We start from the raw sequence: 27,585 nt of genomic DNA on the forward strand, positions 1-27,585 counted from the left end.
CAGTGCTCCTGCCCCCTTTCTCAGTCTCATTCTGCTAGCCTTTTTACTAATGGTTCTTATTTTTTAAACTACATTTTTAATTTTTTTTCTTGATAGGAAACATTAACTGTCACTCAACGTGATCGACGTCATTTCTGTTTAGTTTTTAAAAATTATGAGGACCTTGTCTTGGGCTTATTTAAGGACGAGGACCTCTCAGCTCTCTCATTGGGTCTGTCCCACTGTTTTTCCCTATTCACAGCTTCTGGAGCAAATTTGCTATGTTCTGTTAACTAGCACTACTGTCCCAGGAAAGCATTCCATCTCCCTGCCATTGCTACCTCCCAGAATCTTCAAAATATCTGCCTGAGAAAACAGTTTGAAAAAAGTCACAGAAGAAAGCCAGTGCACAGGAAGTCTGTGAACTAAGAGCCAAAGGAACAGAGGTTTAAAGCAATATTCCACCCACAGGGGACTTGGAAAATATCCTCCCAGGACAGAGTTATCACCAGTCAACGGCAACACCCAAACCAGCCCACATTCCTGGATTCTGACTCACCTGCGGGACTCTGAGTCTCGTGACTTCCTCGACTCTTTGACTTTATCAAAGGACACAACAGACCGCTTCTCCCTGCTGGCCGATTTGCGATCCTGGCTCTTGGAAACCTGGTTCACCAAGAAACATTGAAAAGTTAAGGTAGAAACAACAACAGGAAGAATCAGGTGTGTCCAGGTCCAAGCATCCAAGATCAGAAGTGAAGATGAACATTTAACGAAACAGATAACAAAGCCTTCTCTCCTAAGGAACTTCATGTTTGCTTATCGTAATTCAGAGTCACAGACTGTCATTACCATTTAATGCTAAAATATGACTCGAGTTCTTTCACTAGTCAAATGGAAACGAGTATCTTACCAGAAACTTTTTGTAAGATAAAAAAGTATTTTTTTTCACTTTGTCTTTTGCGTCCCAAACACATTCTTTAATATTAAACATGTGGCGATGCCCAATTGAGACTGCTTCTGGTATGTTTGAGGATTCCTTATTTGTGCCGACTGCATTATTTTTTGAGATCTACCCGCCTCAGCCCTCAAATTCACACTTCCAATTTGCCATTCTACATCATATATTATAAAGTAAGGGGAAACCGCTCTAACACAGTAAAATATTTGCACAAACACAGGCAGACTGAAATGCCATAATAGAAATGTCAGCTTGCAAATAAATGGTCCACAACATTCAGAAGCTTAAACGGTTTATCTTCTGGGCAGCACAGGTTAACATGGCAGGCCTGAGGCTGGTGTTAGAGAACTTGGCATTCAGAGTGTCCCTAGTCAACAGTTAACTGGCAAAGGTGGTTCACTGTGCCCAGACCATGCAAACGATGATTTCTGCTGAAAACCTGCTCTCCTTTGGTACTTGCCTGGAGAGGGGCCTACGTGACCAGCCCCAGTAAAAACCCTGGGAGCTGAGGCTACAACGGGCCTCCCTGGGAAGAAGTATCACCCTCAAGTGGCTGCACTGTCGCTGTTGCGGGAGCCATCACGGGAGGGAGAACACAAAGGAGCCTGCAGGGTCCCCTCCAGACTCCCCACACCTGTCTTTCCCCGCCTCCCCAGCTGTGTATCCTCTCTGCATCACTGAAGCCAATCCTGACTGTGACTACAACTATGTGCTGAGTCCAGGGGGGCCCCCAGTGGATCTCAGAATGTGGATAGCCTTGGGGACCTGGACCCACATCCATCAAAGCTGTAAGCCTGTCAAAAGTTGAACGTATGAATATCAACAGCTACCCATGACCCCAGTGGCAGGCAGAGTGAAGTGGTAAGAACCTAAGACTGGCACTCTGTGGATTCCGTGTTCTGTGGAGCACCTGCAAGGAGTCAGAGTATGGACTGGCTGTAAAGGCGGGCCGGAAGGCTGGCTGGGTCACACAGGGGTTTAGGAATGCACGATGAGAGCTGCTGAAACTTCCAGACTGGCAAGGAAAATGGACTACTGTACCCTGATTCAGGCAAACAAAGCCAACCACTCCCATAACTAAATTTGAAAATTAGTTATAAAAGATGAAAAAGCAACAATTCTTATTATACAAACTATGAAGCAAAGCTTTTAAACTTTCCCATTTTTAAAGTTCAAAAAAACCTACATTTTGAAAAGGCTGACAACTTTTCTCAAGCTCAAGAAGCCCCTAAAACACACATAGGAACGTCAGAGGAAATACCTACCCTAGGTGGGGAAGGAACACTCACTCTGTCTTTGGATCCTGATGTTTTGACACTGATAACAGGCACACCTTTAGATTTATCCATCACCACAGTCCGCTCAGTTCCTCGACTTCCTACAGGAAGAAAGGAGCAAGATAAGAAGCGGCACCTCCAAATGAGGAACAACACTCAACTCCACAGAAAACAAATGTAGTTTGTGTTGCCAACTAACCACACCAGCTAGGAAGAGAACACAAGGTGAAATCTCCCATACCCATTGGTCAGCTACCTGATTTTGTGGTTCGAGATCGTTCTGAAGGGCCAGGTTTCTGATCATCCTGATCTTTGCTCTTTTCTCCACTTCCATCTTCACTCTTTTTAGCATCATCTTTTCTGTCGGGCTTCTCTTCTCTCTTAAGGTTTGCAGATCTAAAAATAACACCCCAGACACAAGTGGGTGAGAAGAGATATTGAGGGAAAAAAGCCAGCGATGATGACAGGACTCTTGCAATGAGCACCAAGTGATGAGGAGGCTGCCTCTAAGGCATCAACAGGATGGGGAACAAGGAGCCTGCCAAGGGACTGGAGTCATCTCCCAGGACTAGTGGTGAAACCGTCCTCAGCGAATGCAAAAAAGTAAAGGGGGCGAGGGCCTCACAGCCTTCCCCATCCGTGGAAAACGTGAAGGACGTGAAATGAAGAAAAGGGTCACCTTGGCCACAATCCCCTCGGGAAGAGTAATACCTGTCAGCATTGCTAGACTTCTCTTTTTTCCCCTCCCCTTCTCTTTTGTCAGAAGTTTTCTTCCCAGCAGGTTCATTTTTTGCCTGAAAAAGAGAATCAGGTGGAAGTATTACCTTATTTCCTAACATGGTCACATCCCGGGAAGAAAACAGCCCCTTACTTTTTCCACTGAGATCATCTTCCCGTGGAGCTCTGTTTTGTGCAGGTGGTTAATGCATTTTGTGGCCTCTTCCGCGGTGGACATGGTAACAAAGCCGTAGCAGCGAGCTCCAGGACTCCGGGCGTTGGTCACAACCTTGGCGCCCACCACCTTGAAGGAAAGCACACAAATATGGCTCGGACACGAAGCCCGCCCACAGATCCTGACACTGCGGTTCATGCTGCGCCCCCCTGCCCCCCACCAGAGACACTGAGGACAGGTGGACAAGTAGCAGGTAGAGGCTGGGGAGGGTAATGCTCCTGTCTGGCTGCTCCTCCTCCATCCTGCCTGCTCCTCTAGGGCACCAGGATGACAGTGTGGACGACAGAGAAAGTGAAGCAGAAGGCAGAGTCCGGACAGCATGCCGTTAACACTATGTAAAATTTGTAAAGCAACGTTTCTGAATATGCAGTCGTCTACGTGGCCAGTGACGTAGGAAAACACATCTACAGAAGGAGCGACAGGACAGGTTCATAAAGAGCGCTCTGTAATGAAGAGCCCATCCTACTACTAACAAAAATTCAAGGAGATGTTTCAGGCACTACAGATACATCCTTATATGCTACTTAACTCTCCCAACAACCTCAGTAAGCTGAAGTTAGGAACACCCTTTTATGGCAGAAGGCACCACAGCTCAGGAGAGGTCCCACTGGAACCAGTGGCCATGGCCAGTATTCAGACTCACTGTGCCACATGGAGTCTTACCCCCAAAGGAAGGTTTCAGAGTGGTCTGGTCCCTTATTCGAGCCAGCAATGAACCCAAGACACTGCAGGCTCCAGGCTGACACTTCCCTGCTGAGAGCAGCCATCTGCTTTGAGGGCCACAGCAGAATCAAGAAAAGGTTCCCACCTTGTATTATTGAGGCCCAGGGAGTCGTGAGTCATTTTGAGAAACATGTCAAGTTTAGTCTTCCTTGTTAGCTCCTGAACGTCAACAACAAAGGTAAATGACGTTGGTTTTCTCAGTTATCATTGCTGAACCCTTACTACGAACACGAGCCTGTGCTAAGTCTCACTTGGCCAAGGCTGACTGAGAGACAAGGAGGCACAGGTGCAGCGGTTTATCTGGAAGTGAGTCCAGGAAGCATAGGGAGGAAGGGGGAGAGGGAGGGGGAGAATGAGGAGGGACTAAAGGTAACACACGAGGGACTGCAGTTGGCACCCAGGCGGGGAGGTGGCCCACCTGGGCATCACGGCCACCCCTGCCGGGCTGAGGACGGAGGGAGACAGGCAGGGGGGGCAGAGAAGAGGGGGCCAGAGCTACCCAGCTGGGGGTGAAAGCAGGTGGGCAGAGGCAGGGCACCATCAGCTCTGCTCCAGTTACACACGCCATCGTAAGGAGGCAGCAACTTTGAGGGCCCCCAGGTGACGAGATGAGGTTCACACGGGAGAGGCGACATGCCCCGGCCACACAACTCTGAGCGGCAGAGCTGGGGCCCATAGCTGTCCACACCGGCCTGGCTCCCCAGATCTTGTCTGTAACCGTATCTAGAGCTTCATTCTGTAATCACCACCATCTCACGAAAATGCTACCAGCACCTTCCCACCCTGCCCTCTGCTCCACCCTCCACAGCCCTCCCTGGATTTAAGGCCTAAAGCCAGAGAAATGGATTCAGGAAGCTATCAAGTTGTGTGGTGGCTTGGGGGCCGGGGAAAGGTGAGAAATACAAAGTGGACGTGGGCTCTGGGAACTCCCACTGGGCTTGCATCTCTCCCCGTGGGGGGGCGGACCCGCCACAAGCAATGTGAGCAGATGTGAAGTCAAAGAGCGGCACGGTCACTCAAAGTCCTCACTGCATGGGGACAATGATCTGCGCGTAGAAGCCATACTGCATGGGCTTAAAAATATCATCTCCGGTCTTACCTTCCCATACTTGCTGAAAAGATTCTTCAAATCTGTAGCTCTGGTGGTAGAAGAAAGTCCACTAACCCAGAAATTCCTACCACAACTGCTACGACCTATCACAAAAAAAGTTCAGGTAAAAAACACGACACCAACAAAATCCTGAGTCTCATTCCAAACCAGACACTTTCCCTTCTTGTCCCAGATGCCAGCAGTACCCAAAGCCAGCTGGGGTGTGGGGCCCCGCCCACTGTCCTTACACAAGCTCTGCGCACTAGGCAGACGGGACCACTGGCAACGCCATCACTACGGCGAGTCAGGGGCTGCTCAGCCCGTGGGAGAGTCCCTTAGCTACCACATGGCATCATCCAATCCAGTGAGGTGACTTTGGAATGTAAGACAGGTGCTATCAGTGTGGAACCACAGAGCACAACCTACCCCTGGTTTTTGTTCTTCTTAGAACACTGATTAAGGAGGAATCTGGACCAGCAAAACTACTTCTCAATCAGTGAATCAATAAAGGGCTCTGGTGTTGATAAATCTGTAATACCAGGGAAAGTGCCCCCCACCGCCCCAAGGTATCTGAAACTCGAAGCATTTTCTCCATCTGCAAGTGTCACCATGGCTAAGGAGGTTGCAAATCAGAGGGTCAGTCAGGATGGAGGAGCTCAAAGCCCTCTGGCAAAATCAAGCATGAGCATCAAATTGATGTGTCAACTCTGCCCTGCAACCCAGAACCTGCAGTGAGGAGCAGGGGACAGAGTGGAGAAAAGGCTTCAAGACGGGCTCACAGGCACATGTGAGGCAGAAATGGGTGTGGACAGCCCAGAACCAAACACCCGCCACCGTGGGGGCCAAACATGCTCTTGGGGACGATGTCACGCTGACCTACCCTTTTCCTCTTTGGAAAGCCTTTTGGTATCCAAGTCATCTTCGACAGAACTAGAGACAAAAGACAATGTCACTCCAGAAGGAAGCAGCAGACAGGAAACAAACTCAAAATTATAAAATACGTGCTGAGGTTGCATACCTACCCGAAATTTAGTTCTGAAAAAATGATACCCCGACAAACGTGTATTGGAAATCTGACCTAACCATAAGATTTCAGACCCACAGGAGTTAATTAATTCTGCTGGGCTAAAGATAATTAGGAAGAATTAAAGAAAACAACCATGATAGGTTGAGAAAAGAAAAAAGATTATGTAATCAGCTTAAAATAAACAAAGAGAAATAAAACATTCTTTAGAAGTAAACTACAATTGCATCAGTCTGGCTGGCCAATTGCAGAAACAACAGCTTATGTGTGTCATTAAACGACCAATGAAAAGAAGATAGCGTCTGGTCTAAAACTGAGAAAAAACAAACCTCATTTTCTGATCAGCGCCCTCACTGGCTGAGGACTCTTTAGGAGCCGGAGGGACTTCATTACAAGCTTCAAAAGCAAACTTCTTCACGTCTTCTTTGCTATCCCTGGGGTCTGGGCTTGAGGCTTCCGGGGGCGCTTCCGAGGCCTCCTCGCTACAGGCTTCCGTGTGCTCTGAGGCTTTACTACTCTGCTCAACTGGCTTCTCTAGCCCTACAGGCTCACAGTCCGTCCTCTCGCCATCGCCTGTCTGCTCCACGGGCTCCCTTTTCACTACCGCTAACAGGGTGTCTGCCTTGCTCGACTGAGCTTGTGCTGTTGACTCGCTGGCCAAATCTAAATCACCCTCCTCCGGATGGGCGCTGTCAAAAAGGTCCTCTTCCTCCGCAAGCTTTCTGTCTGGCCCCACGCTACTTGTTTCCTGTGCAAATGGCTGCTCCAGCTCGGAACCTTCTTCTTTTACTGGCTCAGATTTACAAGTTTCCCCCAAAATGTCGAGTATTTTCTCATTTTCTACGGATTTAACAGGAATAGAATGGCACAAGGTTTAATTACCAGGGAAATAAAGCAATCACAAATGTGGAACTGGCACGGCTGCCACACTAACACGAAGAGAACTGCTAGCTACACAGAGATTGGAAAACCCGCGGGTACACAAAGTTACACTGGTTACACTACCTGCGCTCCAACCGCCTGCGAGAGCAAGCCTCTACGCTACATGGAAGAGAAAAGCATCCCAGAGATTTAACCCCCATAACCTTCTGGCTGATTCTTGACAGTCTTCATTCTGTCGTCGTTTATATATGACTCTTCCAAATTTAGCTTCCAAAGTCCAAGTTGCTTAACTGAATGTATCACCATTCACTGAACAGCTCAATTTCCAAATTTCTTTGAATTTCTTTTAACAGAACAGTCCAACATGAAAACCAGAATCTCTTCCATCGGTGCTCTGAGATATTTGCAGTCCAGAAAGTGAACAGTTATTTGTTTGGAATTCTCATGAAGAAACTCCTCTTCTGGAATCCAGTTACGTCTCAATGTTTTAAACCGTATCTCCCTACCACTGCCTGCACTGCCTGAATTAAAAACCACAAAGTTAAGATACTGCCCAATATCACAAGATCTGTTCTGTGGGGTACAGAGGTATTTGCTCTCGAGAGGCATGCAAACTCTCTCTACATACGTTTAAGTGCCGTGTACATTTAAAAAGGCATGAGACAGTTTCATCTCACCAATACATTTTGCGAAATGAGAAGTTAGCCACTTTCACAGATCTGGTGATATGGCTGGGTTTCCAATCTCTATGATCCTGGTATGTTCTGGATCGTAAACCTTTAGAACAATGTATACTACAGTAAGGTAACTTTTTAAAATTAAAGAATTCAAATTAGAGAAGGTGGAAAACTAGAATGATTCCAAACCCCGTTGCTAAGTTTTTCATTTAACAGTACCTGGCTCCAAGGATGGCTCTTCAATTTCCTGCAACAAAAAATATAAATAAGATTGTGCCAGATGGATGAAACCTAGAATTTATTTACACCAAAAACTGTAATAACTAAGAAGGGAATTTTAAAAACACAGACAAGGGACCTCACAAATACAACAGGTGGAGAACCTGCTTGTTCTGGGCAAGAGCCCACACAGCTGGCATCCCACCTCATTCACCTCGGCCCCAAGCCCCACAGCCCAGGATGCTCTCAAAGGGCCTGGTTTATTACTGTGTTGTTTGCTTTGCTGCACTTCCCAGCGCCTGGCAACATTTTATCACTTTTAATGGTGATGAACCCATCACATGCTTGTCTGTCCCTCTAAATTGTCTTAAACACTGCCCTGGAGGGCAGTGTTTTCATTTTTTCTATCTTTAGTGCCTAGTAGAGTGCCTGACACATATCAGATAATCAATTTTCACTTAATTAATATAGCATTAGTTTCCAAAAATTGAAAAGATCGAGGGAAAGAAGGCACAGGTGGCTTGACCTCTGCTCTTTGAATGGTCATACCACCCCTGCCCACCTGGTCAACTGAGCCCTCTCCAGTGTTACAGATACCTGCTTCTTTATCTCTTCTAAACAATAACCCACCAGGCAGCCCTAATTCCTAAATATCCCTCCAACCCTTCCCAGGAAGCCCTGTCAAGTCACACCATTGTTATTCCTTGCCGACAGTAGTGTTGGTTTTACCACCCCTGTTCCCACCTCCCTCTCCAGCAGGGCCATCTGCACCTCACCCCACCCCGACCAAGTCCTACACATCCCTCGGCATTTAGCTTAGGGGCCACCTCGTCATAGAGAGGCTGCCCAACTAAAGGAAGGGACTTTCTCTCAATATGTGGCCCCTGACCCCTACGTTCCCTCTGCACAAACTACAATATTCTGGAATTCCAGCCAACGCTGATAAGCACTGTCTAGGTTCCAGGCACAAATTCAAGCACCTTACTATATATATATTAACCAATCATCACACAGCCCTAGCAGGTTGGTACTATTACTATCATCCTTCTTTTCACAGATTAGGAGACAGGCACAGAGTGGCTGACAAACTTCCTCAAGGACACACAGCAAAGCCAAGATTTAAGCAAAGGCTATGTGACTGAGAGTCTGTTTATCAGTCCAGGCCTCAACTCATCGCTCTGTTTACACAGGAAGGATGGAGACCAACCTTTCTTCTCATGCATCTGACACAGCACAGGTGCTTAGCATATAAGTTACATGGACATGAATGGTTTGCAACTTCCACTGGGCACTGACCTGCCATTCTGGGGAGCCCTAGGAAACTGTTCACTTTCATAATAGTTTCATTTATTTGTAATCAATTCTTTTTCATTTCATGCTGGGAATTAAAGATTCTACACTGAAGGAAACAATCATTTTAGGCAGAACAATTCTCTCCTGACTTTCCCTAGAGAAAAACGCATATGTTTCTATTTGTCTCTGAGAGGGGCTATATATAAGCGTCTGGTTAGGATAATACATACAGGAGTCTTTGACCTACAGAGACACTCAAGAAAATGACAAGACCCGCTCCTCCTTTCCCTTCTGAGTCAGGAACAGGTTGTGTCACTTTGCAGCTGGAGAGAGACATCAGCCCTAAAGGTGAATGGGGTTTCACCAAGTTTCCTTGAGATCTGCACCCTCAAGGCCGGGGTTCTGGCTTGTTAATAACAAACCTTGTCCCTGCCTGGCAGAAGCAAGTGAAGATCTTGTCTGAAAGGTGATTTCCAATTAAGCAGCATAGGTGACATTATTAAAACAAACAAAAAACAAGGACTGGCATAAGCTGACTGGCAGTCAGCTTACTTATGACTGGCCTAAGTATTTTCATTTCCTCACAAAACTTTCTACCGAAAATTAGCTACCCAGCTTTATTCCAACAGTTTACATCTACAGGCTGGCAGAAAAAGGAAAAGGAAACTCAAGATCCACATTTATGCAAACCATACCTGAAAGTTAGGCCACATCTCATTTGTTCTCATGTAAGATTTAACTTCTACACAGATGGTCGTCAAACAGCCAAGATGATGTAGTTATCAAAAGAAATCTGTGTACTTTCTGAGAAAAACTTCCCAAAGGCAGAACCAGAACCCCTGAGAATCCATCTTTCTTCCCAGCTGTGAGGTCAGCGCTCTGGTCACCCCCTTGCATCCTCATCCGTGCCCCATTCGTCTCTCCTGAGGAGGGGGTGTCCCCCCTGCTGTCTCATGTCTCATCTAATAGTCTTTCTGCAGAGGATGTCATCCAGAACAGACCCGACAGGCTGCCCTTTTCCCACCCATCAAATTAACAAGAACCCCGCAAACACACCCTCCTCTCTGCTGCAGGGACGCCACAGTGCTTGGAAGGGAAGCCAAGACGATGAGCCCTTTTCAATAGGCATGTCATATTAGGGGAAAGTGGAAAGCAAAACCCCCTCTACAGAAGCCAACAAAGGAAATAAACTTTGCAATGACTTTTAGTTGGGACTGCCATACCATATTGGAAGTCGTTTCCAGAGACTGTGGTCTAATGTTTGATTCTAAAATTACTGAGACATACAACAATTTACCTGTAATATAGTGAAGTCAGATGATGAAGTATCTAAATTGTTTATAGTTTCTTTGTCCTCTACCTATAAAATAAATGGAGAATAAAATTTATTACATCAATAATAAGGTAACATAATGGTACATCCATACAGTGAAAACCTACAGCCATGAAAAGTCACTTAAGATGAAATTCTAAACACAGTGCAGGAATCAAAAAAGCATTATATTGGGATTCCACCTCAAATAAAAGAAATGTACATAAACATATACCTGCAGACAGACTAGGAGACCCACTAAAATGGTATCAGTTTGGGTTTCAAGATGCAAGCCAAACAAAGAAAAACAAAAGTCTAAGTTAAGCAAAAAAAAGCACAACTGGGCAGTACATGGGCTCTCCTGGTAGACTGGACCACCAGGTTTGGGGCTGTTCTTCCAGGAACACCATCTAGAATCATGCTGCAGAGTGGGTTCTTGGATTTCCATGGCCACCACAGCTTCCCGAACCTGGATGCTACTGCCATTGGGACTGCTGCTGCTAGGGAGGCTACTGCCCACATGGGAAGGGCTTCTCCGGGAACCCTGCCACTCAGCATCATCAACTTCCAAACTGAGTGTGGGGACAGGAGCATAGGACTGGCAAAGCCCAGGTGACCCAACACTGCCCCATCTGCAGGGCAAGAGTAACTGGTATGTTGAGCTTCTACTCTATGAGGTGGGCTCTGTCCATAAAGCAAGGGATTCCCCAAATATAGAAAGGGGGTTCATAAAATCATTGTTGTGTGACCTAACATAATTTAGATTGTTTGTTATAAAGCCCTGAATGTTGGTTTATTTTTTTGGGGGGGAGATAGTTTCAAAGTATTTTATAACTAGCATGTATTGTTATTATCTTTACTTGACTAGGAAACTACCTTGCACCACTCCTTCCTTCCCCTGACACAGCCATCTCAAGACATTCTACACATGCTCACAAGAGCATGGGCACACATGCATGTGAAAGACTGTCTCTCCTTTCTCTGTCTCCATGATTAGTAGCACATTATTCTGTTCCCTGCCTTACTTTTGCTGCCATCTTGGAGATTATTCTAGTTCATATAAATAAGCTTAGTTCATTGAAATGGTATATAAAAGTAGTAACTGTATCACCGGAAGGAGTAATAAATGTTATAGTAACAGTAGCAATAACCTTACTGCCGCTTTCTATACAATAGGTGCTGCTCTAAGCTGGGGGTCAAGGGCCAGATAGTGAATATTTTAGGCTTTGTAGGCCAGACGGTCTGTCATGAGTATTCTACTCTGCTGTTGTATCCAGAAATCAGCCACAGACAATTGTCACAAATAGGTGTGGCTGTGTTCCAATAAATTTTTGGCCAGCTTGATGACTTTTGCTCTAAATTAGCAATAAGCATTCATCTATTTAGTCCTCCTCAAACCTACTATTTTTGCAAATGAGGCCCAGAAAGATTAAGTAAATTAGCCAAGGTCACACAGCAAGTTAAGTGGCAGACCTCTAGTCAATGCTGTTAACTCTTAAACAACTGCTTCCACTAAACCATGGTTACTTAACAATTACTGATAGACATTTAGGCGTTTCCAAGCTTTTGTTACTTAATATATTATTTTCTAATCACAGGGAATAAAACAGCCTTAAGGAAAAGCAGCCAATAAGGAAGGGTTTCACTGCTCTCGTGTTTCTGGTACTCCTTTTTAGGAAGCCAGTGAATGAGACTCATCAACAGATGAATCAATTGCATACCCTATCTGTGTTAAAATGACCCAATCGTTTCTCAACCCCCCCCCCCCCCCCTTTCAAAGATGACAATCTGCTTCCTCTAAGGGTATTGAGGATCAGTTCCAAAAGAAAATGCAAACACATTCCAAGGAACAGCATGGGTGGACCAGCAGAGAACAGGGCTTCCTTCCCCCGGGAGTACTGGAGTACTCGGGAGACACTCCACAAAAGATCTGAGGAGGACTACGAAAACAAGGTGCCCCCTAGGACCAAGCCCTAGGATTTCCTACAAAGACGCCTCATGGCTTCTATTTTTCATTGCCTCTTCTGGCTACCCGAGAAACGTTCATCCTCACGGAAATGACACAATCCAGTAAATTTAACAGCACTGAGATAATGTGGTGTATGAGTTAAGTACATGGACTCTGGAATTAGACTGGTCTTAATTCTTATTCTCATATGACCTATATATTGTCTGGAGATATTTCTTTACCTTTTTACTCCCCAATTTCCCCAATTGGAAAATGGGCGTAACAGCATCTATATATCACACTGTTGTTCAAAGGATTAAATGAAATAATGCCTAATGTCTGGCAGACAAAGTTCAATAAATAATGCCCACCATAACTGCATCTAACAAGAAAAAAAACCTAAGGCTTTAAAAACAACATCAAAGTCAGTGTTAAAGATTGACTAGGCGAGGGCTTCCCTGGTGGCGCAGAGGTTGAGAGTTCGCCTGCCAATGCAGGGGACACGGGTTCGTGGCCTGGTCTGGGAAGATCCCACATGCCGCGGAGCGGCTGGGCCTGGGAGCCATGGCTGCTGCGCCTGCGCATCCGGAGCCTGTGCTCTGCAACGGGAGAGGCCACAACAGTGAGAGGCCCGCATACGGCAAAAAAAAAAAAAAAAAAAAAAGATTGACTTAGGCGAGTACCAATTGGTTGACAGCAAAAGACCAACTTTGAACCTCTGTTTTGGTATTTTCAAGGCATCCCAGGTGTTACACCACAGACCAATCTCCTATAATAAACTGGAAGATCTACAATAGTATCCTCAAAAGGCTTAACACCGCATGATACAAATGGAGAGCATATACTCGCGTTCCTCACGAGACACCATTTTTCAATGAAGCAAAGTGTGTTTTTCAGACTCATCTGATTTTTACATGTGAATGGATTAGCCACCATTCTACTCAACTGGCATTAAAAGAACTTAGGTCCAAATATAAAACTTATCAACTATTAAGCTATTTGAGGAATTGTTACGTTTAGGGTACACTGTAGAGACACTGCCGAGTTACCTACAGCATGTTCTTGAAGCGGCTCAGGAAGCTCCTTCATTTCTCCCTCGACTAGCTCTCTACTATCAGACAGGGACTCCGGGAGATTATCAGCATCGTCGTCGTCCACACAATCTGCAACACTTCCATTATCGATTTCTGCTTCATCCAACACACTGATATCCATCATGTCGATGTCCTGCAAGTTCTCCAAAGTGGTCTCAACATCCTCCTGTGACAAACAAAATACCACCATCAGATGACTGTCATGGGTCCACGCACGGAGCTGATTCACTGACAAGGCTGCACATACCTGTCCATCCCCAGAATTTTCCTCTAGCCCGTTATCTTCCACACCCTCTTCTTCTGGTTTGCGCCCTGGAGGAATAATTTACAGCATGAGATCATCGATATGCACTTTCCAGACGTGACAACTTGCACTTTTATAGGCCCTAAGCACTACAGAAATAAGACAACCTAAAACACCCGTGGCACTTCTCCATTTAGGAACACCATAATCCAGGAATGATAAGGCCATTCTGCATAAGGCAGCCCCTCTACTACCCCCAAGTAGAAGTGGTTCTTTTCTTATCAACTGGCTGTGGAAGTATGAGGAGCCTGAAATGGATTCTTAATAAGGTGGAGGTAGACTAGACCTTTTCCAGGCCTGCCCTTCTTGTTAAGTGGCTTTGGTTATGGGGAGAAGAGTATCTTATACAAATGTGCTGCTTTGGGGACTTCCCTAGCAGTCCAGTGGTTAGGATTCCGCACTTTCACTGCCCACGGCCTGGGTTCAATCCCTGGTTGGGGAACTAAGACCCCGCAAGCTGTGTGCTGTGGCAAAAAGAAAAAAAAAGAAAAAGAAAAAGAAAAAAAAAGGGGCGGGGAGAGAAAAAGTGCTGCTTAAAAAAAATCTATCTATCTATTTACATGGCTGTGTTGGCTCTCAGTTGCAGCACGTGGGATCTTCGTTGCTGCGTGTAGGACCTTCGTTGCGGCATGCGGGATCTTTAGCTGCAGCAGGAGAACTCTTAGTGGCAGCATGTGGGATCTAGTTTCCTGAACAGGGATCGAACCCGGGCCGCCTGCATTGGGAGTGAGGAGTCTTAGCCACTGCACCACCAGGGAAGTCCCTGTGCTGCTTTTTAGTTAAAGAACGTGGAACACGTTTTCCCACAGAGACAATGACATAAAAGGAAAACATAAAAAAGCAAACAGAAAGTAAAAACCTTTCACAATTTTACCATCTAGAGTTAGCCCTCGAGCTATCATACAGTGGCATATATTGATAAGATATCCTCCCATACTGTGCTATGTACATACGTGTACTTCGCTTTTAAAAATGGCACTGTACTGTCATTTTATAATCTTTTCACTTAATGTATTGTGAACATCTTTCTATACTTTCGTAGCATTATATGGAGACACCGTCGTTGAAGTAAGTAATACCTACGGATGGAGATTTAAGAAAATGCTTATAAAATGAACATTCTGGTAATTCTTTTTTTGCATCCAGGTAATTGTCGTATTAGGACATATTTCTATAAATGGCATAGTTGGGACAAAGAGTATGTACATTTTAAAGTCTTTTATTAAAAAGAAACACCCCACATATTATCGTGATACCCTAGAGGAAGAGTATTACAATCATAGTTCCATCAACAGTGAATCAAAGTACCAATTTTTCTGAATCTTTATTAAAATCAGCTATTTCTTTACCCATGTCAACGTGCTAGGCAAAAAAGGAATACTTGTTTTAACCTGAGTTTATCAGATCACTGCTTAGGTTGCATTTTTTGGTCAATCATTCACACCTTTGTAAAAATTTCTCATTTATACCCTTTCCCCAATTAAAAAACCTCTGTTCCATTTCTCCTCATTTTTAATTTGCATGTCATAAACACAACACATTTTCTCCCAGCTCTTCACCAACCTTTTAGTTTTGTTTTTGGGTTCTGGGTAAATTTTACTTTCATGCAGCCAAAGCTATTAATCGGTTTTTATGTGTAAATGGTTTTTACCTTCATGTTTAGAAGCCCATCTCCACACCAAGACCACACAAATATTCACCTATATTTAGTTCTTTTCCGATTTCATTTTAACATTTGATTCTTTCAGTTTCCTGCTGAGTAAGACTATTTTACAAATGCGTCTTCCATCTGGAAACTGATTTCCCAACACCATTTACTAATCTTTCCCCCCCACTGATCTGAAATGTTGGTCTATGGAAAGAGGTGCTAATCAGCCACCTGTCCCTAGCTGCACAACCTCAGGAGGACTCACTTCCTGCGACGACTATTTCCCCAAAGCAAAGATCAATTTCTTAAGACTACTAAGTATTTTTCAAGTAATATAAAAGAACTAGACATTAATTTGCCTATATTTAATGATTAATCTCGTAAGTGTATATAGAATCTGTGTGTGCAGGGAGCTCAACCCTAATCATTTATACCATCATTCAGACGTTAAAAAAACCTCTCTCAAGGGTGAGAATTTTCTTATAACATGTGTTACTTAATTCTTCCACATTCTAATTTCACTCATGTTCTCAGGAATATCTTATTTAGGAACACAGGGAATTGTGTCACTAATACTAGAATGCAATACATTACGTGCAAGTAGCCTTGGTGGCTGACTGGGAACCCCAATACCATTTTATAATATTCCTATGGCAAAACATGCCTTGAGCTTCAAAAATGTCTGGAACTCAACCCAGTGGTTTTTGTAAATATGCCAGGAAGATACACTAGCAACGTTTCCACAGACTTACTCTATTTGATAAAGCTGGTTACCATTCTAGAACATGCACATTGGTTTTTGTCCAATTCCACTGAATTACTACTAGGAAAAAATCTAAGTAGACTACCACAAACTTGCCACCCTTTATACTGTCTTTCTCCCTTTCACAAGAAAGGCAGCGGGTTTTCATCTGGCAGACTCAGATCTCACAACCTACTGTTCTCCTGAGCAATAAGCACAGTTCCACTGCAGCTCAAATCCCTCCACAGGAGAACTCTCCCAGCTAAATGACCTGGCCAGAAATGTCAAGAGAATATGCAGTTCTAAGAACGTTTAGTCTTCAATATAGAAAGCACACCCCTACTGGGATGCTTATCAACAATCGCCTACTTTGGGGGGAAGTAGGTTTGGGGAAAGATACCCTACTTTCCAAAGATGAAAAACAGCGTGTCTAAATGAATCCAAAATTAATGTGAATGAAAAATATTACTCTGGCAAAAACTAAAGCGACTGTTTTTGGTACTTAGGGAAAAGGTACCCCTCAAAGCCTTCTTCTGCAGAGTAAAACGCCTCCAATGTTCGCAGTCTCCAAACTACAGGCCTCACTCAGTGCTTGTCTCTATAACCTGCTCCCAGCCCCCTCGCCTGGGATTCTGGTTTCTTCTCCCTGTTAAGCTTCTGCTTTGGCAATTACGTCCAACTCACCTGTTAGACCACCTCCCTGGACTTCTGCTGGGATATGCCCCCAGTATCCCGTGTGGCCTGCTGCATGTGGAAAGGCCAATATTTTTAAAAATTTGCTTGACTACATAAATACATCCACACAATTACACAAATACACTCATTAAAAGATTCACACCATTGGGATGTCCTTGGTGGCACAGCGGTTAAGAACCCGCCTGCCAATGCAGGGGATATGGGTTCGAGCCCTGGTCTGGGAAGATCCCACATGCCACGGAGCAGCCAAGCCCGTGCGCCACAACTACTTAGCCTGCGTGCTACAACTACTGAAGCCTGTGTGCCCAGAGCCTGCGCTCTGAAACAAGAGAAGCCACTGCAATGTGAAGGCTGTGCACCACAACGAAGAGTAACCCCTGCTCAACGCAACTAGAGAAAGCCCGTGCGCAGCAACGAAGACCCAACGCAGCAAAAAATAAATAAAATAAATAAATTCACACCATTTATTAATAAAAGATCCACCCTCATAAATACATGAAAAAAACTAGTCTCCCTTCTCCCCATTGCACTTCTAAGAGGTAACCATTGTTACCAGCTTGGTGGTCCTTCAAAACATTTTCTTGGGGATTTACACACATATATCATTCAAATGGAAATAAACTTGTTATGTAATGGAATCATATTGTATATACATTCTGTACCTTGCTTTTGTTACTCAATAAAGGCCTTGGAATAGTTTCTTGTGCTATATATTGACTCACTTCCATCTTTTATTCCATATTATGGAGTTCCTTGGTTTAGTTAACCTCCCAAAGCAGCTTTATTAATTTACCATCTCCAATAACTACCCATTTCCTCACACCCTTGCCAATGTGGGATATTGAGAATTGTGTAAATTTTTACCAGTGTAACAGGCAAAAATGATATCTCATTATTTTTATTTGCTTTCCTTCAGTTACCAGCAAGGGAATTTTTTTCCCTTGTATATAGGCCTTGTTTGTTTCTTTCATCTGTGAACTGCCTATTCATAATCTCTGTTGTTCTTTGTCAACTGGATTGTCTATTTTATTAATTTGTAGGAATATTTAATGCTTTCTGGATGCTTACATGCTGTAATATTTTCTCCCAGTTGTTGTATCTTACTTATGGTATCTTTTATTAAGAGAGGCTTAAAATTTTCAAGTAGCCAAATTTATTCTTTATAGTTTCTGTTTTTTAAGTCTCATTTCAGGCCTTCCTTACCACTATATTACAAAAATACTATTCTAGTTGGAATTTCTATTTTGCATAGAAGAAGGTTAATAGAGATTTTCCCTACCACCAGATAGCCAACTGTTCCAACATTGTTTACTGAAAAATCCTTAGTGCTTCCTTTATAATGAGCAAATCCTTAAACTCCCCACTCTGTTTCAATATCTTACCGTTAAAATGAGAGCAAGTATGCAACACTGTTTTTCAATTTTAGCTATTCTTGTGTATTTTCTTTTTGATTAATTTTAGAACAGACAAATCTCAAAGTTTCTTTTAGGTTACTTTGGGGGGAATTGAGAACTTTATATCAAGTCACCACATCTAGGAAAACCTTCTCAAAATTAGTCATGTCACGCTACTAGAGTATTTCCTTTTAGCTTTACTTACTATTTAAAAACAGTATATCTATTTTTAATGGCTTCTGGCAATAACTTGCTTAAGTCTTTGACTTGTGGATGATCTATCAATGCCACCTCAAAAACGCAAGAGAATCAAGTGATGAACAATTATAACTAGCTAGTGAGTTTTTCAGGTGCACTGTTCATATTAGCCAGAGCTTTATTTTTTTGTGGCCACGTTGTTCAGCTTGCGGGATCTTAGTCCCCCGACCAGGGATCGAACCCCAGCCCTTGGCAGTGAGAGCGCAGAGTCCTAACCACTGGACCGCCAGGGAATTCCCATATTTTTTTCTCATTTCTTAAGCTGTCATTGGCTTATTTCAGATTGCTTTACCATTATTTAATTTCATGAGGCACACTGAGACCAAAAGACCTTACAGACCCAGCACTGGCCAAGGAGTTGACATCCCAGTAGCAAAGAGTACAACAGCACGCTCCACAAAAAGGAAGGAGGGCACCTGGAAGAAATGCCTGATTCCCAGTGTGGGGCAGGGAAAGCAACAGACACTGGAACACTGTCTTGTGCCAGAAAGTAAGTGTTCAAAGAATGAAGTGATCATGTCAAAAAGACACAGGAGCCAGCCTGAAGGACTCTCATTGGGACAATCTGAACATCAAAATAATAATCATAAAGGCTTACTTATCACCTACTGAATAAAATAGGAATCTCTAAGTTCACACTGATAAGTGGGGGAGAAGGGCAAGCTACCTCTTATGGCAGAAAACCAACTACCAAAGATGGAATGATAAATTTAGAAAATCACCACTGGACGAGACTCAGTGAATGCTGACACTAGTGGAGGGTGAAATGGATATTTATAAGTCACAAAGTATGTTCCCCATAGATACAATTACAAAGAGTAAAACAGTTAACTTTCCAGTGGAGAAACCCAACCAATACCACCTCAAGTCACTTACACAAATGGTCAGGATGTGCCTCTAAGGAGGTTAACTGAGAAAAATAACACTTCCGGTGGTATTTCTGACAAAAGTGTATAATTTGAACCTAATCACGAGGGGAAAAAAAACAAAACAAAACAAAACAAAAAAACCTAAATTAAAAAACAGGCTTCAAAATAAGTGGTCTATGCTCTTCAAAAAATGGTAATGTCACAAATACAAAGCAAGTCTTAGGAACTGTTGCAGATTAAAGGAAACTGAAAAGACGTGACAACTGAAGGCTATGAAAAGACCCGATTTTTTCTTCTTTTGAGTTATGAAGAACATTATTGGAACAAATGGCTAAATCTAAATAAGGTCTAAGCTTAGATTACAGTATATTAACATTAATTTCTTGATTTTGGTAATTACGTATGATCACGTAATGTCCCTGCTTTTAGAAAATACTGCGGTCTCTAGGGGCAAAGGGGCACATACATGCAACTTATTCTCAAACAGTTCAGGGGGAAAAAATATATATATATATTACATTTATTTTATCTCTCTCTTTCTTTCTCTCTCTTTCTTTCTCTCTCTCCCTCTCCACCCCCCTTTCTTTCTTTCTCTCTCTCTCCCCGCTCCTGACCTGTCCTGAGAAAGAAAAGGATAAAACAAATGTAATAAAATGCTAACATTTGGGGAATCTGGATGAGGATATATGAGAATTCCTTGTATTATTCTTGCATCTTTTCTAAGTATGAAATTATGTCTCCTAAAAAAAAGATACGTTGTACATTCATTTTCAAATTTTTGTGTGGATCTATGCTTTCATTTATTTTGGCTAAAGAAACAGGAGTGGAATAATTGGGTTGTATTTTAGTTGAAGTTTCAATTTTGTAAGTATGTGCCAATTTTTTTCCCCAAATAGCATCATTTTACATACTCTACAGCAGTGTATGGGAGTTTGTTTTTCTATATCTTTGCTATTTTAATAGTTGTTTTCTAGCATTTCTAGTCATTTTAATTTTATTTTCTTTGATAGCTAATGACAAGCATTTTTTGATGTGGTCACTGGCCATTTATTTATATTCTCTTGTGAAGTATCTGTTCAAAATTTTGCCAATTATTAAAATGCATTTGATGGTTATTCTAAAAAAAAGAAAGAAATTATATCAAAAGAAACACAGACAACCCAGCAACACAGAATCAGGCAACAGCTTAAAAAGCAAAGATGCTGACTTTGCTTTTCTAGTTAAATTATTTTGCTGATAATTATTTTAAAAGATTCTGCTAAACAAAGTTTTGGTGTGAAACTACTTTGGAGGGATGCTGAGATTACTTGAGGTGTGCTTTCTAGGATTCTGATTAAAATAATCAAATTTCAAACCATTTTGAGTTTGTTCAAACAGGGGAGATGAAAAAACTATTTTCAGTTAAAATCATGATAAAATCTAATAAGATAGTCGTAAATAATTCAGAACTTATAGACTTGCCCTATTAAATATCAATATGTACTGTAAAACTCCAGAATAGAATCACACCAAGCATAAGAAACCAGACACAAAAGAGTTTGTATTGGGAATTCCCTGGCAGTCCAGTGGTTAGGACTCCATGGTCTCACTGCTGAGGGCCCGGGTTCAATCCCTGGTCAGGGAACTAAGACCCCACAAGCCGTGCAGTGCTGCCAACAAAATAAAAAAATTTGTATTAAATGGGTCTATTTCACTTGAAGCTCTAGAACAGGCAAAACTAATCTATGGTCAAAGTAATCACATATTCTCCCCCCCTTCGAGGGACAGGCAGGGACTATAACTGGGCAAGGGCACAAGGAGTCTGATAGGAATGTTCCATATTTTGATCCCTCATTATCTCACATCATATGCAAAAATAAACTCCAAATGAACTCAAAATAAAACCATAAATACCACTCCAAAATGCGGAATGATTTAAAAAATAATAATTTTAAAGCAAAGGACAGCCTTTTAAAATACAACATAAAATCTAGAACCCGTATAAAATGACTGCGTTGCCTGTGTTAAAGATTGAAACTTTAAAGACCAAAACACCACAAACTAGTTAAGTCAAATGAGAGACAGGGAAAAAGCAACTGTGACATTTTACAGAGAGAGAGCCCTCAAGAGTCAATAAGACCAACAACCCAGCAGAAAAACGGGCAAAGGGCATGAAAAGGCAATTCAGAAAATACAGATGGCCAACCATCAGAAACTGTCTAATCTGTGAAGAAATGTAAATGGAAACTTTACCTGTGGAGAAATTCAAATAAATACAATGAAATACTTTTCTTCTATATATAAGACAACATTAAAAAAAAGATAATATTCAGCATTGAGAATTTAAAGAAATTGGCACCCTCTCCCACCCCCTATGCTGCCAGATATTAACCAGTACAGCCTGTTGGAGAGCTATTTGTTAGTAGCTATTTTTAAAATAAAATGCACATATCTTTTGACCCCGGAATTCTACTTCCAATAAGTTAACAAAAACATATTCCTTCAGCAGAGATAGCTCTGGTTCACGGCTGTGCTGAAAACTGGAACAAACCCCAACCGTCTAGTAATAAGACTGACGAGCTCAACTGTGGTACAATCATATGAAGGACTACTCAGCTGTTAAAAGAATGAGTTTTTTTTATTTTCAGCACTATCGAAAAATGTCCTCAACATGCTAAATGAAAAAAAACAAATTAGAGAATATGGTGTGTAGTAGAACCAATTTTTTTAAAGGAAAGACAAAGGCACACAGGGTGTGCGCATCTTTCTGCATTTTTAGATGACTGCAGACACATAGATAAGTCTGGGAAAATATGCCCACACTTTTAATAACGGGTTGCCTCCTGAATGGAAAGGAATTTCAACACTTTACTTAATGCACATTTGTATTTCCAAAGACCTTAACACAAGCATTTCTTCTTCTGTTAAAAAGAAAAAGAAAGCAAAAAGGATATCCACAGGCTCTACTTTTTCCCAGTCTATAACTGTCTTTCTCTGTTGATTTTTCAGCACTCTTTGCCTTGGCAAAAACACTGACTTGGGCAAAACCAAAAATGCTCGATGAACTGTGGACCACAGAGGTGACTTCATTCCAAAGTGAGGTCACTGACTGCTGTTCTCCCAGAGCTTATATACCCCAGAGCATGGTTGATATTGGTGCCAGACATTTCACACCCAATTCTTCACCACTGACCAGGTAAAAATATTTTGTTTTGTTTTGGGGCCTGAGCAATAAAACCTCCAATTACCAAGAGAACTTTCAGGACAGCCCAAATGCCCAGTTTTAGCTCATTCTTTCTTAAAACAGTAGTTGAATGTCACTGAATTCCATTAGTAACTCAATGAATAAATACTAAGCAGGAAGAAAGACAAGGAAGACGCAGCCCCTGTCCTCAACAACCTGATTGTGACACAAGGCAGAATGAAACGTAAGCATTAAAACTCAGGCCATGGCATCACAGAGGACCTAAGGAGAGAAGACCTGCTGTTGGTGGGATCAGAAGTTGTCTCTTGATGAACTAGGACTTGAGTGCAGACAAATGGGGAAGAGGAGTGGGTAGAACATATAAGCTAAGGCCCAGAGAGCCAAGAGAGTAAACCACATGTTTGGGACCTGATTAAAGGTATATGTAACAGAGGAAGGTGGTGTGGGAGGAAGCAGGGAAGGGAAGATTTGGGGCAGATGGTGAAGGTCATTAATGCCACGTGGAATCTGGCTTTTATGCACTATGCAGTTTTCGAAAGCAATGTCTGTAAAAGTGACAACTCTGTTTTGGCCAGGCAGTATTTAAAAGGGAAGTTATTTTGCACAAGTCAGGTCAATAGGAGACTCAAGTAATTCTAAACACTCTCTACTTAAAGAAGGTTAAGAGTCTGGATAAGCAACGGCTGCTGAGAAACCTACAGAAGAAAATAAGTAGAGGTGTAAGTACCTCTTCCATCCTCTGAATTCCCAAGAACCATGGAAACAAAAATACAGTGGAGGGATCTTGAAAGAAAATGCAAACCTTCATTCAAGGTCCTTCTGATTCACAGGGCAGTCCACAAGCACATTAGCAAAAGAAGTCAGTTTTGAAAAACGTTCCTAACATTAGCTATGCTTATAAAATCCTCCATACCTTTGCTGGATCTCTTTGATGTCTTCTTATTTCCTTCAGAGGTAATTTCAATTTCATCAGGATTACCCCCCTCATCTTCAATTGCCTAGAGAGAAGGTAAAAAAAGTTCACCCAAAAAGTTCACCCAGCACACAGATTTGACTTTCACAGAAGCTTCAGGGTGCTGATCTGGAAAGGGCCTCTCCCCACCTGTTCATTCGTTCTTTCTTTTTCTACCAACGTAGAAAAAGCTCTACCAATGTAGAGCAAGCAAGGGCTCTGGATTTAGACGGATTCTACCAGATCTTAGCTGTGTGGTCTCAGGCAGGCTTATTTAATCCCCGTGAATTTATTTTTTACTCTGGAACATGGGGCTAATAAATGTTCTTACCCAGGAAAGCTGTCATGAGAATTCGTATTATCCTTGTAAAGCAAGCACTCACCAAACATTAGGGTTATTTTTAACATTATCACCAAAATCTGACTGATCCTATTCCTGGGCCCAAAAAAACTCAAAAAAGGAAAAGGCACACTCTCTAGTTACCTATGACTTCACTCAACAATGGGCTGTTCAACCCTCCCTGATCCCCTCTCCACGCCACACCTGTACTAGGCACCCTCTGTACAGAATACTAACACTCACTGCCTGAGTTCCTGCTGTGTGTGGCACGGTATGGGATGTGACACGTACTACCTCATCCCTTCACAATCATCTCTGACTGACTCCAGAGGCCTTGCCGTCAACCACTAGGGGGCCTGCTTCATCGGATACAGAATTATAAGGATCTCTTGGCAAGTCCCGCCTCCCCATCCCAAGAGCCTGTCCTTCACTTGAGCAGCCCCCACTTATGCTTTGCACTGTGCCAGGCACCAAGGAGGCACTCAGGAGAAAAAACAACAACAACAAAACAAACAGGACTGAGCGTGTCAATGATGATATCCATAGACACTGGGCTTCACAGTTAGGTTTTACTGAAAACCCTGTTTTTACTGGACTCTCAAACTCTGTTTAAACCCATTTCAAATGTTGTTTTATTTGTAAACAGTTTCAGAAGTCTCGAAGATTATGAGGAGTTTCCTAGCTTGGAAAAGTCTAAATTCAGAATGCAGCGTGGAGGCTCCACATCTAACCTGTACCAGGAACAAAGAAACCTCTCCCTTCTCTCTGAAGCCAGAACCAGAAGGAAGAATTGGAGTTATGCCCTGGCATCAAGGAATGCACAAACATAAAGTCTTTCACTCTCCTCCTGGAGACAGAAGATTCTGGAACATCACCAGGAGAATCCAAAAACTACCCCAGACAGAAGGTGTACCAGTTTGCCCCTCAGTGTGTCTCCTCTAGGTGTAGTGTTCACAGGGTCATCCCTAGGGGGGACCGTAGGCTATGAGTCATCCTTACAGACCTTGCCAAATTACACTTTGTGTTTTGCTTCCACCTTTCCCTCCTTTGCCCTTCCTAAAAAAAAAAAAACTAGATAACGGAAGTACAAGAGAAGAACATCAGTACTTCCAGACTTGCTTGGGCAGGGTAGCAGATGGGTATATATGCTAATGGTATTTATGTATTTTGAGCACATCGCTAAGAAACTGAAAGGAAGGAAGAAGGGATGGGTTTGTCCCCTCAGAGACGTTAGTGATGGAAGATCACACCAGTCTCAACCCCCGCCTGACGGGAAGGTTCAATACCATCCTATCAGCATTGCAGGCTTGTGGACTATCTGGGGGAATAAAGGCTAAAGCCCCGCAATTTGACTTTGTTGATAGGAGGCCTTGTGGCTACTAACAACATGGATCACATGTCCCCGGGTGCCAACCCTCACCCTCCTTGCATCTTCTCCAGGTAAACATCTCAGTGGATGAACCGCCTGCCCCGTCTGGGTCAAGTAAGTTAGTAACCATAGTGAAAGAAAACAGACTCAAGTTAGAAAGGCCCAACTGACTCGGAGCAAATAACTCACTACTCTCAAGCCTGAGTTTCCTCATCCAGGTAATAGGAAATAATCCTTACTTCCTCTAAACAGCAATTAATAAGTAAAACTCTGATCCTCTGTTGTTAGGGAGGCCGGAGAGTAGAATGAGTGACAAACCGCACTGTCTCGGGGCTGGGGGATAGATAACAAGGCTTAGCGAGTACACAGGAGAAGTCCCCATACAAGAGTCGCTAGGCGGCAAAAAGAAAGAAGCCACCAGGACAAGGCAAGCACAGGGGAAGCAGAAGGGCACAAACACTTACTTAACTCCCTGCTCTTCGCAGAACCCTCGAGGTAGGGGGTTAAAACCCCCTGTTTGCAAATACCAAGCGGTGGCACAGAGAAAAAAGTGAAACGTGACAGCGATCGCACCTCGAGTGTTTACATGCGCTGGGCAACACGCCAAGCCCGTTTCATGCCATTTTACTTAATCCTAACGCGAAAACACTATTATTTTCTTCTACTGGACACAAGGAGAAATAGGCCCAGAAGGGATTCAATGTCTTCCACGCTCAAGATCATGCAGATCTGACGGAGCCTTTAGAACCTCCCCAAGTCTATTTCATTTCTGGTGGTTATTACAAATAGCACTTTTCCCTCCAGGCTAAATCCCCAAGCCCGTACTGGCAAATCCCTAAGCCGTTTCCCCATTCCCCCCCGCCCTTTGAGTATTCCCTCGATATGATTACTTTAAAAATTAATCCCCTATTCAAGGGTTCTGGGCCCTAACGGATCAAGAAGCATCTCTCTTCCCAGAGGACGCCCCCGCGGCCGACACGGGCTCAGAAAATCGGCCGGCCTCGGTTCAAATCCCGACCTCCTCACCCCGGCCGAGTGACCTTGGCCGAGTCCCCTAACGCCGCGGAGGAAGCGAGGATTTCAGGGTTCCGCGACCACTTTCAGAGGCCGGAATGCAACCAACCGAAGAAAGCCCTTGAAAAGCAGGAGCTGATGCGGATAACACAAGCACTCGGCCGATGTTCCCGTCACCCGCAACCTCCCCCGTTCGCGTCGAGATTTTCTTTTTCTTGTTCTCGCCCCGATGCGGCGCTGGGCCCGGCGGGGCTCGAAGCTCCCGCCGGGGCCTGGGAGGAGCCGGGAGAAGCCCGGGGCGCCAGGCCCGGCGCAGGCCGCAAACGGGGCCGGGGGCGGACCCCGACGCCAGAAGGCCCCCGTCGCGGCCGCGAGGGTCCCCCGACCCACCTCCTGCCCACCCCCAGAGCCCCGGCTCTACCTTTTTAAGCCGCTCCATCAAAACGCTCTTGTTGCCGCTCGAGTCCAGGTTCCGTTTCCTCAGCTCCGCCCGCAGATCGATCACCCTCAAGTCGCTGAGGCGCCGCGTCCCGGTCTCCGACGAGGCGGAGCTCAGAGCCGCTGCGCCCGCCGCACCCGAATCGCCTAGGCCTGACAGAGTCTCCGCCATTCCAGGGACCCTGGCTCCGCCGCCCACTTCACAGAAAACCGGGCCGGATTTATCTCGGCTCCCAGCACAAAATGGCGCCGCTTGCGAAGAAACCGCTCCAGCCGCCCCGGCGCGCCTCGCTTCTGCGCAGGCGTACACGGCGTGGGTTCGACGCTCCCGGTCGCGTCTGCCCATGCGTGGTGAGAGCCTTGGGCGGGAGGGAGCGGTGTGTGTGGTGAGGGGGGATACGCGCAGGCGCGTGTCGTCTCGCCGGCCTCCCGCCGCGAACTGCCTGGACACATGCGTACTGCGGTTACGGCGCCTGCGCGTTGTGGCTGGACACGTGCGGTTGGTTGGCGCGCGAGCCCACTTGCTGCTAAGAGCCCTGATCCGGGCGGCGCGCATGCGCGGCCGGAAAACGGGGCGGGAGGAAGGGAGTGCGTTTTCCTCTCAGGCGGCGCCATTTTGTGCTCAGAGAAGCTACACCCGCCGGCGGTGTGTGGAATAGGTGGCAGAGACGGGAAACCCGGGATGGCGGAGACTCTGGCAGGGTCCGGTGACTCGGGTTCTGGCACAGCCGCTGTCGTCTCGGGCGCCTCAGAGGTCGGGACGCGGCGGCTCAGTGACTTGCGGGTGATCGATTTGCGGGCGGAGCTGAAGAAGCGGAACCTGGACACGGGCGGCAACAAGAGCGTCCTGATGGAGCGGCTCAAGAAGGTGAGGCGGCCCGGGGCCCCGGGGTGGCGCCTGAGGCCGGGGCACGCCCCCGCGCGGGCCTGTCACCGTGACTCCCCC

General features: G+C 44.4%; 2 protein-coding genes across 9 annotated transcripts in view; one reads left to right on the forward strand and one right to left on the reverse strand.

The window, feature by feature from the left end:
- SAFB (scaffold attachment factor B) overlaps positions 1 to 26,930 on the reverse strand; it is a 34,337-nt gene extending 7,407 nt beyond the window's left edge. For 4 of the 5 annotated variants that reach the window (XM_027085358.1, XM_027085357.1, XM_027085359.1 and 1 more), the window contains exons 1-14: positions 26,623 to 26,930; positions 23,440 to 23,524; positions 13,679 to 13,743; positions 13,391 to 13,597; positions 10,375 to 10,437; positions 7,785 to 7,812; positions 6,336 to 6,846; positions 5,863 to 5,912; positions 4,992 to 5,086; positions 3,089 to 3,238; positions 2,929 to 3,011; positions 2,474 to 2,613; positions 2,230 to 2,318; positions 539 to 645 (exon numbers count right to left, since the gene is read on the reverse strand). In XM_027085358.1, coding sequence (XP_026941159.1) covers positions 539 to 645; positions 2,230 to 2,318; positions 2,474 to 2,613; positions 2,929 to 3,011; positions 3,089 to 3,238; positions 4,992 to 5,086; positions 5,863 to 5,912; positions 6,336 to 6,846; positions 7,785 to 7,812; positions 10,375 to 10,437; positions 13,391 to 13,597; positions 13,679 to 13,743; positions 23,440 to 23,524; positions 26,623 to 26,811 — 1,862 coding nt within the window. In that variant the 5' untranslated portion in view covers positions 26,812 to 26,930. Of the gene's footprint in view, positions 1 to 538; positions 646 to 2,229; positions 2,319 to 2,473; positions 2,614 to 2,928; positions 3,012 to 3,088; positions 3,239 to 4,991; positions 5,087 to 5,862; positions 5,913 to 6,335; positions 6,847 to 7,784; positions 7,813 to 10,374; positions 10,438 to 13,390; positions 13,598 to 13,678; positions 13,744 to 23,439; positions 23,525 to 26,622 lie in introns of those variants that run through there. The other variant, XM_027085361.1, reaches the window with a different exon arrangement.
- A 193-nt stretch (positions 26,931 to 27,123) lies between these two features.
- SAFB2 (scaffold attachment factor B2) overlaps positions 27,124 to 27,585 on the forward strand; it is a 54,677-nt gene continuing 54,215 nt past the window's right edge. For 2 of the 4 annotated variants that reach the window (XR_003428386.1, XM_027085355.1), the window contains exon 1: positions 27,188 to 27,507. Coding sequence is in view for 3 of the 4 variants with exons in the window: in XM_027085355.1 (XP_026941156.1) it covers positions 27,322 to 27,507 (186 nt within the window). In the remaining variant the exon portion in view is untranslated. Of the gene's footprint in view, positions 27,508 to 27,585 lie in introns of all 4 variants that reach the window. The other 2 variants (XM_027085354.1, XM_027085356.1) reach the window with 2 other exon arrangements.

This window comes from Aethalodelphis obliquidens, unplaced genomic scaffold (assembly GCF_003676395.1).
Source record: "Aethalodelphis obliquidens isolate GAN/ISIS:26980383/991018 unplaced genomic scaffold, ASM367639v1 scaffold53, whole genome shotgun sequence".
Classification (NCBI taxonomy): domain Eukaryota; kingdom Metazoa; phylum Chordata; class Mammalia; order Artiodactyla; family Delphinidae; genus Aethalodelphis; species Aethalodelphis obliquidens.